General features: G+C 43.4%; 1 protein-coding gene across 3 annotated transcripts in view; it reads left to right on the forward strand.

Moving 5' to 3' along the window:
* The window catches only part of arhgap20b (Rho GTPase activating protein 20b), a 156,827-nt gene that overhangs the window by 133,191 nt on the left and 9,686 nt on the right, over positions 1 to 13,950 (forward strand). For all 3 annotated transcript variants that reach the window (XM_072505578.1, XM_072505577.1, XM_072505579.1), the window contains exon 14: positions 12,148 to 12,265. In XM_072505578.1, coding sequence (XP_072361679.1) covers positions 12,148 to 12,265 — 118 coding nt within the window. The remainder of the gene's footprint in view (positions 1 to 12,147; positions 12,266 to 13,950) is intronic.

Below are 13,950 nucleotides of genomic sequence, written 5' to 3' on the forward strand. Positions count from 1 at the left end.
TTGCTGCATGAGATAAAGATGCATGGCATTAAGGGGAAAGTAGTAGCATGGATAGAGGATTGGTTAATTAATAGAAAGCAAAGAGTGGGGATTAATGGGTGTTTCTCTGGTTGGCAATCAGTAGCTAGTGGAGTCCCTCAGGGATCAGTGTTGGGCCCACAACTGTTCACAATTTATATAGATGATTTGGAGTTGGGGTCCAAGGGCAATGTGTCCAAGTTTGCAGACGACACTAAGATAAGTGGAAAAGCAAAAAGTGCAGAGGATACTGGAAGTCTGCAGAGGGATTTGGATAGGGAAAGTGAACGGACTAGGGTCTGGCAGATGGAATACAATGTTGACAAATGTGAGGTTATCCATTTTGGTAGGAATAACAGCAAAAGGGATTATTATTTAAGTGATAAAATATTAAAACATGCTGCTGTGCAGAGAGACCTGGGTGTGCTAGTGCATGAGTCGCAAAAAGTTGGTTTACAGGTGCAACAGGTGATTAAGAAGGCAAATGGAATTTTGTCCTTCATTGCTAGAGGGATGGAGTTTAAGACTAGGGAGGTTATGCTGCAATTGTATAAGGTGTTAGTGAGGCCTTACTTGAGAAAGGACGTACTGGGACTGGAGGGTGTGCAGAGGAGATTCACTAGGTTAATCCCAGAGCTGAAGGGGTTGGATTACGAGGAGAGGTTGAGTAGACTGGGGCTGTACTCATTGGAATTTAGAAGGTTGAAGGGGGATCGTATAGAAACATATAAGATTATGAAGGGAATAGATAGGATAGATACAGGCAGGCTGTTTCCACTGGCGGGTGAAAGCAGAACTAGGGGGCATAGCCTCAAAATAAGGGAAGTAGATTTAGGACTGAGTTTAGGAGGAACTTCTTCACCCAAAGGGTTGTGAATCTATAGAATTCCTTGCCCAGTAAAGCAGTGGTGGCTCCTTCATTAAATGTTTTTAAGATAAAGATAGATAGTTTTTTGAAGAATAAAGGGATTAAGGGTTATGGTGTTCGGACCGGAAAGTGGAGCTGAGTCCACAAAAGATCAGACATGATCTCATTGAATGGTGGAGCAGGCTCGAGGGGCCAGATGGCCTACTCCTGCTCCTAGTTCTTATGTTCTTATGTTCTTATGACAGTGTCCTGGGGCTGGGATCAAACCCAGGTCCTTGGCACCATGAGGCAGCAGAGCCAACCATTGCACCATCGTGCTGCCCTAAAATGTTCTAAATTAGCCATAATGATATATTTATTTTATAAAAATCAGCAAGGTCTTAGCCCCCTCACGTTGCATTTTGAAGCACATCATCATGTCTCTCAGACACATCACAAGGCACACTTCACCTGGAATCACTTCAGAGTGCAGTGGACCATTGTTATGCAGATAAATGCAACAGTCATTGTGCACACATGGTGCAACAATATTGTGACTATATTACTGGACTAGTAATCTAAAGGCTGTGTATTCTGAAACGAGTCTCCCAAAAGCCTTTTCATTACCTACAAAGCACAACCAGGTATGCTTTCCTGGATGTACTTTACTGGATGCCTGCAGCTCCATTAACACTCAGAAAAGCTCAATACCATCCAGGAAAAAGTCAGCCTGCTCTCACTAGGAAAGAAAATCTAGGAAAGGCCTACAGGTCCTCTGTGGAAAGTTCCTATCTGCACCAGGAGTGATTGAGGACAACACACCTGAGAAAGGTGATGAAAGTAGAGACCGATAACCCCTCGCGCTGGCATTATCTGTTTTATTTCAGATTTCCAGCATCTGCAGTATTTTCCTTTTATTTGCCTGATACTTGGCTTGACTGATGGATGGTGCCGCCTTGTCATCCAGTTATACTTTCCTTCTACTGCCTTACCAATACAGCCATAGTGGTTGTGTAGCCTTTATCACCAAGTTATACATTCACCTCTCCCCCTCTTCTCTGAGTAACTCAACTTGTTCCACCTTCCCACCTCCTTTAAAATCCTAGCTATCTACCCAACCCCAATCCCCCAAATGTCATTCAATTTTCTCTCTGAGATATCCTCCATCCTTCCTTCTCTCAATATTTTCACTGTTCAGCTCTTCATTCTTCGTGATTTCAATCTTCTCTCTCAATTAATCTTGTCCTCTCTTCTCTGATTTTATTGGTCCTCCCAGCATTCCTAATATCTTCTTCAATATTCACCATTAAAGAGGTTGGACTGCCTATTTCTTCTTCTTACTGAAGTGCTTCACCCCTTAGCTGTAATAAATGTGATCTGCCTACTTCCATAGTCTGTGAACACTGAAACCCTCGTTGTATGGTAACTTTCCACAATAGGTGCAATTGAATGCCCAAATCTAGGAAAGGCCTACAGGTCCCCTGTGGAAAATTCCAATCTGCACCAGGAGTGATTGAGGACAACACACCTGAGAAAGGTGATGAAAGTAGAGACCGATAACCCCTCACGCTGACATCATTTTCATGTTCCTTATGGTCACGATCCTTGCAGACTTTGAATATAAAGATTTGTTTCAGCTTACAGGATCACCTTCCTTAAGCATATAATCAATCAAACTTACAGCATCCACAGGAGGCTGCATGTTCTAACCTTATATTGATCACAGAGTCAAAAGTTGTCCAGAGAGCTGACTGGATAGTAGACTGTGGGGCAGCAAAATGCCAGCTTTATCACACTAACTGCTCTGTTACCCTGCCTCTTCACAGAATGGAGACATGGAGAGGGAGGGAAATAAAGGACAAACATTAACATTTGAAATTTATACAAATCATATTCTTGGCAAGTAGTTGAAACAAAGCCTTTTTCTTTAAGTATGGCAAAAATTTAGCGTGATCATTCTTAAAATAAAATATTTACTCTAATAGTCAAATGGACTTTCTCCCATATTCTTTGATCATTAAAACAGTTGTAGATTCTAATCATGAGATATTTATAGCTCTTCTCCTCTTATCTTTGATGAAGATTCTTACATTTAGAATTGCAATTGTTTCCAACTGCCAGTGAAAGTTTAATCCAAAATGATTCAGGTTATAAGACACAGGTTGAAGATGTAATCAGAGGAATAACTGAATTTATGGGGTGAATTCCTTAATCCCAGAGAGGTACATTTGGGGAGGTACATTTGATGGGAGCATGCATCAATCTATGCTTCTTTTGAGTGCTCGCAGCATCAGATAACCAAATTAACACTTATACATCTTATAGTTGTAAGCTAACTGATTTCAGCCAGGATAGGAATTGTGACATAAAAATTAGTATAAAAAGCCCACCTTCCCAAACTTGCCCCTCACCTGAGGTGTGGTGATCCTCAGGTTAAATCACAACCAGTCAGCTCTCTCTGTCAAGGGGGAAAGCAACTTATGGTCATCTTGGACTATGGCAACTTTACTTTACATAATACCCATGGTTGCTGATACCAAACTATGCTATCTTCATAGAATTTACAGTGCAGAAGGAGGCGATTCAGCCCATCGAGTCTGCACCGGCTCTTGGAAAGAGCACCCTACCCAAGGTCAACACCTCCACCCTATCCCCATAACCCAGTAACCCCACCCAACACTAAGGGCAATTTTGGACACTAAGGGCAATTTATCATGGCCAATCCACCTAACCTGCACATCTTTGGACTGTGGGAGGAAACCGGAGCACCCGGAGGAAACCCACGCACACACGGGGAGGATGTGCAGACTCCGCACAGACAGTGACCCAAGCCGGAATCGAACCTGGGACCCTGGAGCTGTGAAGCAATTGTGCTATCTACAGTGCTACCATGCTGCCCTTCCTTCTTGAGGACCTTCCTTCTATAGATCTCTGTTTGCTGAGTTTATTTCCTTTGAGTGGACAGCAGGTGTAATATCATCGGCAATCCCCCATGTTGCGATGACCCTCCCTTGTGGATGGTTGGATTTAAGTGAGATATCAGTGTTGGTTATGGGTTCACACAGGTCGCATGGTAGCACAATGGTTAGCACTTTGCTTCACAGCACCAGGGTCCCAGGTTTGATTCCCAGCTTGGGTCACTGTCTCCCCGTGTCTGCGTGGGTTTCATCCCACAAGTCCTGAAAGATGTGAATTGGACATTCTGAATTCTCCCTCTGTGTACCCGAACAGGTGCTGGAGTGTGGCGACCAGGGACTTTTCACAGTAACTTCATTGCAGTGTTAATGTAAACCTACTTGTGACAATAATAAACATTATTATTATTAAGATGGCTTATGAGCCCTATTTTAGTCTTACAAGCTTTCAGACGGTGAGGATATCGGTTGTTAGCCAATGAAGTTGGTGGTAGATTGTTGCCGCACGCAGCCGCCCTCTCTCCCTCCCTCTTGCCATTCTCTCTCAGAGGCTGCTATTGACACCATTTTTGATGATGGATCAGCATTTTGCTAATGGTTGGATATCTTCTCTCGTGTTGATGTTGTAGAGCAAATCTTCATGGAGACTTTGAGATCAGTTTTGAATATTTCTTTGGTGCCTCTATGCCAATGGGCTCCCTGATGTAGCTCTGAGTAGAGCACCTGTCTGACAGCCTTGAGTCAGACATTCTATTGACATGTCCTGTCCATCACAACTGGTGTGAGATGATCATATCCCCTATACTCGGCATATCTGCCTCTTGGATGATGCTCATGTTCTTTTGTCCTCCCACTTGCTTCGTAAGATGCTTCTAAGACAATGTTGATTATGTTGTTCTAGGGTCCTGATATAGTGCCTATATGTTTTCCAAGCTTCAGTGTCATAGAAAAGGCAATACAAGCCAGATGAACAGTACGTCATCTTCCAATTAGGTACTTTACAGCCTTCTACCTCAACATTAGGTTCAACAACTTCAGATCATGAACTCTGCCCTCCTTTTTGAATGCTTCCCCCTAGTGCAAGTCTCTGGGCATGATTCACAATCGCATTGAGTCCAGCGCAGATCCGGGCACAACGGGTGAATTGCGCGAGAGCCTCAAATCAGGCTCCGTGCCGGGTGCTGGACCAACCACGAGTCACCCGAATCACTCCGCCTAACACATTCTGGATCTGCATATTCAAATGAGCCAATAGGCTCATTTAAATACCCGGACGCCGTATGCACCTGGCACCCGGGACTCAACGGCTGCACCTGCAAGACCATGAGAGGGCACCATTTAGCAGTGATTTCCACAAACGTGGACCAGGCATGATGGTACCTCGTGTGTGTGTGTGTGTGTGGGGGGGGGGGGGTCCTGCTGGCCATTTGAGACCCCTGGGTGGTTGGGGACAGGGCAGGGTGGTACCCTGGCACTCCCCTGGCATCTGGGCACGAAGGCAGTACCAGCCTAGCACCCTAGCAGCCAGTATGATGAAATACTTCCACCTTGTCTAAATTAGAGCAGTTCCAAAAGCACAAAAACCATGACTGCATCCAGGACAAAACAGCCCTCTTGTTCGGCCATCCTAAATGCTCACTCCCTCCATCACCAAGGCACAGTGCATCAGCATGCACCGACAAGATGCACTGCAGCAACATGCATGGCTCTTTCAAAAGCATCTTCCAACCTTTACCATCTAGAAGGGCAAGGGCTTTGGAACACCACCACCTGCAAGGTGCACTTACAAGCCACACACCATCCTGACTTAGAACAATATCACTATTCACTCTCCCGCGCCACTACCCTCACCCCCTCCCCTCCCTTCTGGAACAAGAATAGAGTGTCCCTCGTTCTCACATTTCACTCCACCAGCCTCCGTATGCAAAGCATAATCCTCCACCATTTTCGCCAACTCCAGCGTGATGCCACCACCAAACACATCTTCCCTTCACTCCCTCTGTCAGCATTCCGCAGAGACCGTTCCCTCCGGGATAATCTAGTTCACTCCTCCATCATACCCAACACCTCTCCCATCACCCATGGCACCTTCCCATGTAACACCTGCCCCTTTACCTTGACCATGCTTAACATCCCAGGCCCAAAACACTCATTCCAGGTTAAGCAGCGTTTCACTTGCACCTCTTTAATTTGGTCTGTTGTATTCGCTGCTCCCAATGTGGTCTCCTCTATATCGGAGAGACCAGAAGTGGACTGGGTGATCGCTTTGCTGAGCACCTTCAGTCTGTGTACATTCAGGGCCCTGACCTTCCCGTCGCTTGCCATTTTAACAAATGACCCTGCTCCCATGCCCACATGTCTGTCCTTGGCCTGCTGCAATGTTCCAGTGGAGTTCAAGCATACTGGAGGAACAGCATCTTATCTTCCGGTTAGGCACGCTACAGCCTTCCCGTCTCAACACCGAATTCAACAACTTCAGATGATTAGCTCTACCCCACCTCAATCCCTTTGTTTTCATTCCATTTCATTTTAACTGTCTTTTACCTTTTATTTCTTTCTGTTTTTCTCTATATATATTTCCCCCCCACTCTTTCCCCCTATCTTATCCCCCTTTCCTTTCCTTTTATCCCCTTTGCTTCCCCCTTCCCCCCCCCTTTTTTTCATTTTACCTCTCTCCCCCATGTCTCCCCTCCCCCCACATCTACATCTGTCACATCTTCCTCTCTGATTTCCGTCTCTCTGCTGTTTGGCCTTTTACACCTTTTATTCTCTCTGGGGACTGCCATTATTTTTCCCTTGGTTTCTGTGGCTATGACCCATCTTTCATTCTCTCACACCACAGTATGAATATTTCCCACTTTCTCTGCTTTTTAGCTTTGACAAAGGGTCATCTGGACTCGAAACGTTGTCTCTTTTCTCTCCTGACAGATGCTGCCAGACCTGCTGAGATTTTCCAGCATTTTCTCTTTTGGTCACTGTTCACCCTCATCAAACCAGTTTTGGTGTCTTTAGTAATATAAACAGTCAGTATGGTACAACTAGCAGATAAAAAATGTTTTCATTTCCATCCAGCAATTTCAAGCAGAAAATTTAAAATATCACTCAAGTAATAGTTCTGATATATTTATCTAATGAGTGCTGACTAAATGATTATTTTGGGGAAAATTATTGGATGTTATTGTTACAATCTCGGCTGATGCAACTGGACAAGTCAGAATCCAGGATGGAACTTGGCTGGATTGATCCTAACTTTTATTTTTTGTTTAGATACGAATGGCAAGTTTTTCCAGCTGTTCAAGCCAGCGGGATCTTCTGGTAGCTCCACTGTGGGTTTCCCAGCAGCGTGGGGCGGATTCAATGGGAAATCCTATTGACAGCAGTGTGACCGGAAGATCCCACTGCTGGCTACTGGCGGACTTTCCCGCTGCCGATAAACACGCCATGGGGAGGCCAGACAATCTCACCTACCCATGAACAGAGTCTCTTTCTTTGTTAAAATTTTTTTTAAGTAACCTATTATTTTTTTTTCCAATTAAGAGGCAATTTAGCGTGGCCAATCCACCTACTCTGCCCATTTTTGGGTTGTGGGGGTGAGACCCACACAGACATTGGGAGAATGTGCAAACTCCACACGGACGGTGACCCGGGGCCGGGATCGAACTCGGGTCCTCGCCGCGGTGAGGCAGCAGTGCTAACCATTGCGCCACCGTGCAGGGTCGCAGGATTGCCGATTAACTTGTAACAAAATAATAAAACATTTATTAAACAAGAAAACATTTTGCCCAAGATTGGCAGTCTTTGGGGTGTCAGAACAGCCAGATCTCTTCTTGGGAAGGAGGGCGGATGCCCTTGCCTTTGCCTCTCTAATCACCCGCCGGATAATCTTGCTATGCTGGCAGTCAGCAGCATCACCCATATCTGCAGACTGGCTGTCCAACCTATCGGAATTTCTCCAAATGGAGAAAATTAAATTTGCCATCAGAGGGTCAGAGGAGGGTTTCCACAAAAGGTGGGAGGCATTTACTTGGTCGTTCCAAGACCGGTTTCTAGTCAACAACTAAGAAATCAAAGAACATGAAAGAGTAGCCACGACACAGCAAGGAAGGGGGAGTGAATGGGGAGTGGAAGGGGGGCAGGGAGGCATGGAACCCAACCATGCCCAACAAAAGAAGCACGAGAAGCAGTATCACACCAACACAAGAGGAGCAGGGTACAAGTACAGATGAGGGAAGAATGCAAAATAAATCACCAAGTTGGGGGGGGGGTTGGGATGGAAAGGATAAGATATATACAGATTTACAAGGATAACACAAATTGCAAAGTTTATCTTATACTCTAATTTTCTCGGTCAGACACACCAAACTCTTACATCAAGTTACAGGTACCAATCAATAAATGGTTAGCACTGTTGCCTCACAGCGCCAGCGACCTGAGTTCAATTCCGGCCTTCGGTGACTGTCTGAGTGGAGTTTGTACATTCTCCCCATGCCTGCGTGGTTTTCCTCCGAGTGCTCCGGTTTCCAACCAAAGTCCAAAGATGTGCAGATTCGACGGATTGGCCTAGCTAAATTGCCTCTTAGGATGGGGTTGCAAATGTAGGATGGGGAATTGGGCCCAGTTAGGGTGGTGTTTCAGAGGGTCGGTGCATGTTTATTAGGCCAAATGGCCTCCTTCTGCACTGTAGGGATTCTATGATTCAATACAATTCCTGAAAATTTCTCAGCAACTCCCCAGATGCTTGTCACATTGTGAGCAAACTGGTTTCACCAGACCTCTGGTTTCCACATGAGGGTAGCCAAATTCCAGTCTCCAAAAACATGCTTTGGAATCTTCTCCTACGCAATGTTTTCCCTTGGAAACTTACATGAAGGATCCACCTCTAGTATTTAAACCTCCTTTTGGTATTCCTCTGCTCTGGCTCACCGCATTCAAGATTCCACGCTACCTCCCAGCCATACCAACAGAGACCACTGCTTCACAGGCTATGTTATGGTATCACCAACCTTTTGATTACACCGGATATCTGGCTTCTCATTAGCCGATGTCTCCAGGTCTGCAACTTGCAGCCCTGTCTTTAACTGGGAGCCTCTCTTTCTGTTCTTGACTTTGTTGAAAATAATTCTTTTTCCAGATTCCTTTTCTTTTTCTGTTCTTGGAACTTTCTTCTGTCTCATTGCCTGGTTTCTGCAACTTTCTGTTCTTTAGCTTCTGGGACTTGTTTTCTGTCCATTTGGTTAGCCTTGCTTGTTCTGGCAGTGTCCCTTGCTTCTCTTAAGTTCTTTTGCTTTTCAGTGTGGGCCTCTGCTTAGTTTTCTATACCCTGTGTTTGCTTTAGGAGTTGTAAAACCTTATTGCAATGCAGGCAAAGATTAAAGTGAAACTAAAATTGAACCAAACTGAATTTATTAACCCTTTCTTAGTATACAAATACAGGAACACAAAATTAAGCTTACTTAAACTTATGGCCTATTTCTAATTCTCACAATATTAATAGAAATTACTTGAACTCTCTCTCTTTCCTAACATTGTAAAGTATTTTATGGTCCAGCAACAAAAAGTTTAAATAATACAATGCAATGCTCAGAACAAATACATGAGACATTTGCTATTTCAAAAAAGAGGTTAATCTATTTAAAATAAATGTGTTAATAATAATCTTTATTAGTGTCACAAGGAGGCTTACATTAACATTGCAATGAAGTTACTGTGAAAATCCCCTAGTTGCCACACTGTGGGTACACTGAGGGAGAATTCAGAATGTCCAATTCACGTGATAAAGTGTCAATGGTCGGAATGTAAATGTGCTCATGCATTTGTTACTAACCTCACACAATTTAATTTCAAATCTGAAGATACCATCACTATTTATATGTTCAATTAGCAAGGGTAAATAGTGCCTGATCAAATTAATATTTTTAGATTAGTATTTTTATACATTAGATTTACAGGTACCTTTATTCATACATGAACATGGTGAATACTTAATAGACTTATATGTACCTGTGAGAGAGGCTAAAAGTACATTGGATTTTCAGCAGACATTGGGGAACTCAGTTTGGCTTCAGCCTGGCAGCTGATACAAGAATCCATATGAGTCTATCCAAGTGCTCTTACTGAGTGAGATCACTGCCCTTGCCTGGGTCATGTTGTTCACCTTATCTTCTCAATTGGTTCACTTGCACTAGCATTCAAACAGACGAAAGAAAGCACTTGAATTTATGTAGCACCTTATTGTGTCCTCAGGCTATTCCAAAATAATTTGTAACCAGTAGATTAGTTTTGGAGTCCAGTCACAGTTAACAACAGCAGCCAAATTGCTAATAGCACTGTCTCACAAGCAACACTAATGCATCATTCCCTATTGTCAGCCTGGATTATGTTCTCAAGTCAATAGCAAGGCAAGAATCTGCCAACTGTGTGAACCTGACATTTAAAAGAGGAGAAAATTATCTTGCGGCTCCCAGTGTGTGCCAATACATTTTTTCATAACCAATCCATCTTTAAGTCCCCTAACTCCTGAATCCTAGAACAAAAATATTCTTCTCTTTTCACTTTTTTCATGAAGAGAACATGAAGTTAGTCTCAATCACAAGAGAGACACAAACAAAGAAGGCCACTTGCCCAATCTGGAAAGGGCCTACAATCCCATCATTCTAACAACCCCTGCCTCACTCTGCAACTTTCAATTGTTCACTGATTGTTTCACCATTCACCACCTCATCATGGATGAATCTATTGGTAGGATGTCTGGCTGATCTTTTTTACTAAAACGTTATATTATGATTTTTAATTATAATATTTAAATTAAAGGGAAATTATTTCTTGTGCATCCTTTCATGTGGGCTGGTGACCCTCAAATACCTTGGGCATGTCCATAGGGGCTGTACAGCTTCCAATAACTTGGTTGGATAGTGATTTTTAACGTGTGAGTATCAGCAAATAATATGACCACACATACCATCAACATCAATCATGTCCAATCATGTCTGCATCCGATGTTCATACACTTGCACCTTCAAGAACAGCCTCTCGAGATAGTGATCAGCTTTAGCCACAGTCACAGAAGAATGTTTCAGCTAGTTTAAGGCATTGTTTGCCAAACAGATGCCTCAGAGAGAAAATTCAAGTAATTCAACTTTTAAAAATACCCTGGGATAGATTATTGGATGGCTGACCAGGATATACCTCAGGTGGCTGCCCATTAGTTCAGCCCGTTCATTTTGAGAGCTGTTCCTCATCGTCATCCTTCTGGCCAGTTCTGACCACTATGTTGGCCAAACTAGAGGTTGATTCATCCAGAAGCATGTTAGACCCAGGCAGAAAAGGTGAAGCTCACCTTATTCTCTGATGCCTAGAGGAAGACTCCTGCTTCTTCTGGCCCATACAAATAACCTAAACTTGCTATTTTTGATCCTCTTTGGCAGCACTTCCCAATCAATAGACCTGATATACAAAGTAAATTGACCTCAGACAGACCCAGCCTTCCAGAAGTAAACCATTTTTAATGTGATATCAGCCCAAGGGCAGCACGGTGGCGCCGTGGTTAGCAGGCTGCCTCATGGCGACGAGGTCTCAGCTTCGATCCCGATCCTGGGTCACTGTCAGTGTGGAGTTTGCACATTCACCCCGTGTTTGCGAGGGTTTCGCCCCCACAATGCAAAGATGTGCAGATTGACCACGCTAAATTGCCCCTTCATTGGAAAAAGTGAATTGGGTACTCTAAATTAAAAAAACATTATATCAATCCATACAATTTTTCACAATTTTCAAGGGACTACCAACCTTTTTCTGCCTGATAATGCCAGTGAAGATTTCCCTCCCAAGCATGATTTGTTTAAATATCACTTTGATTGGCAACCACTTTTGAACGCAGCAGTTATTTGAATTTATCAGTTCACGGTTAATTTTGTGAAGGCATTTATTTGCCTGCCTATTTCAAATCAGACAGTTTGAGGCTTTCAAAGAAAGCTAGCCAGGCCAAATAGCTTCCATAGATGGTGAGAAGAGAAAAGTTACTGCTGTGGAAGGGTATCACTTACATTGTGCTTTAACATAATTGTTATAAACGTTACTACATTTTTACTAGATGAAGAATAAGCTACACTTAATCACAAATGTAAAGCAGATGTTTTCTGACCGCTCCCATTGAAGCTTTAATATTCTTTCTAGAATGGCTTGCTCAAAATTGCACAAATTGCTCCATCTGTGGCCTGACCATCACCTTCTACAAATTAATCCTTAATTCCCAATTCTCTCCAAAATCTCTGCTACACCCTATATGAAAGACCTGGGCTACTTTGCTACATTAAGTACAAGCCACTATTGTTAAATGTGGTGATGCATCTGTGACTTTGTGCTTTTTTCCAGGTGGCCATTCTGGTACAATTCATGATTGAAAACTCTTATCGAATCTTTGGGAGTGGTCTGAATTCACTCTTCGAAGGATCAGGAGATGTCCAGCGGGGAAATACTAAGGACTTACTCGGTTTGTAGTGTTTTTTTAATAGATACTTCTTGACTGATTTGCAAGAATGGGGCTGATTTAGCACACTGGGCTAAAGAGCTGGTTTGTAATGCAGAACACAGCCAGCAGCGCGGGTTCAATTCCCGTACAGGCGCTGGAATGTGGTGACTAGGGGCTTTTCACAGTAACTTCATTGAAGCCTACTTGTGACAATAAGTTATTATTATTGAACACATATTTTGCTGGGTGGATTTATTATCCCCGAACAGGCGCTGGAATGTGGCGACTAGGGGCTTTTCACAGTAACTTCATTGAAGCCTACTTGTGACAATAAGTTATTATTATTGCACACATATTTTGCTGGGTGGATTTATTATCTATAAAATGCTCGTGCAAGCATAGCTGTAAAAGCTCTGGCAGCAAGATTTGTAGATATATTTAGACTAATAGTAGTGACAGTCAAAGCTCACTGGTTCAAATGAGTATTTTTAATAAACGATATTCGGATAAACAGATCTGAGTTTGTTACACATGTACGTGCTCTTTGTTTCCTCTGCAGTTCTGCAATTGACCTCAAAATAAATCTCAACTGAGATTTATCATCATCATGTTATACCTGAATTTATTTTAGCCAGGTAGTCATTTACAAAAGGATAAACATTTCTGAGTAACCATGTAAATTATTTGTGCGTCATTTGATAGAACCAAAGAAGGTATCAAGAAGGAACTTTGAGCCTAGAATGCTCATGGATAATAAACTTGTTCCTTTCCCCATTCTTCTTTGTCCTTGATGCAATGTGAAATAATGGGGTACATATTAGTATGTAGTTTTCTGGGAAGCAAAACATATGCAAAAGTATGCCATTGAAGTCCAAGGATTAATTTTTATTGATGCTCAGGTCTTTTGCTTTGGACGGGTGCTGGTGACATGGAGCGGAGGAATCTGGACCCAATAGCATGCCCAGGCTAATTCTTACCCCAGTGTTTCTTCAGTAGGTGCAAACACCACACCGCCACACAGGTGACAGCCCACTGCATTCCCGCCCGCCCTCAAGCTGTCCCCCATAATACAGTGGGCAGGTAAGACATCAGCCAACTCTCCCGCCTTAGGCCATTTGAGGTCCTTAACAGGCCAGTAAATGCCCATTTAAAGGCTTATTTCCACCCTCGTTGCGATAATACTTCTGGCTGAGGAATGCAAAATGAAGGAGGCCAGTGTACATTTTCACCAACTCAGGTAAAATGGCAGGAAGGGGTATTACCTCCATCATGGAGTACCTTATGCTCATCGGGGGCACTCCCCCAAGCTGTGGCCCATCCTTTGTGACACACCTTGGCATCCAAAACTTGGCCACCCAATCCCCTTCACCCCCTCCCTAAAGAACCTGATTCCTCCCCACCCAGACTTGCTTTCAGTTCAGCATCCAAGCTTAGGACTGCTTGTAGCCTCAACAGTTGCCACTACTGAGTCTGGAGCTCATGGGACTATCCAACAACTTTTGAGGGCAGGACATCCTCTCCCCAAGGGGCAGAAACCTACAATCACCTTATTAATATCACTCCCGGAGTAGTATTATTGTGGGGCAGTCTTTTTTAAAGTTGGTCAGCTAATGATCAACTTTTCTACAGGAAGGGATGAGCAATATGTTCCCATGTAAAATTCCTCCTCTAATTTCAAAGTCAGGGAGTCATTGGTTAAAGCTACA

This window comes from Scyliorhinus torazame, chromosome 5 (genome assembly GCF_047496885.1).
Source record: "Scyliorhinus torazame isolate Kashiwa2021f chromosome 5, sScyTor2.1, whole genome shotgun sequence".
Lineage (NCBI taxonomy): Eukaryota > Metazoa > Chordata > Chondrichthyes > Carcharhiniformes > Scyliorhinidae > Scyliorhinus > Scyliorhinus torazame.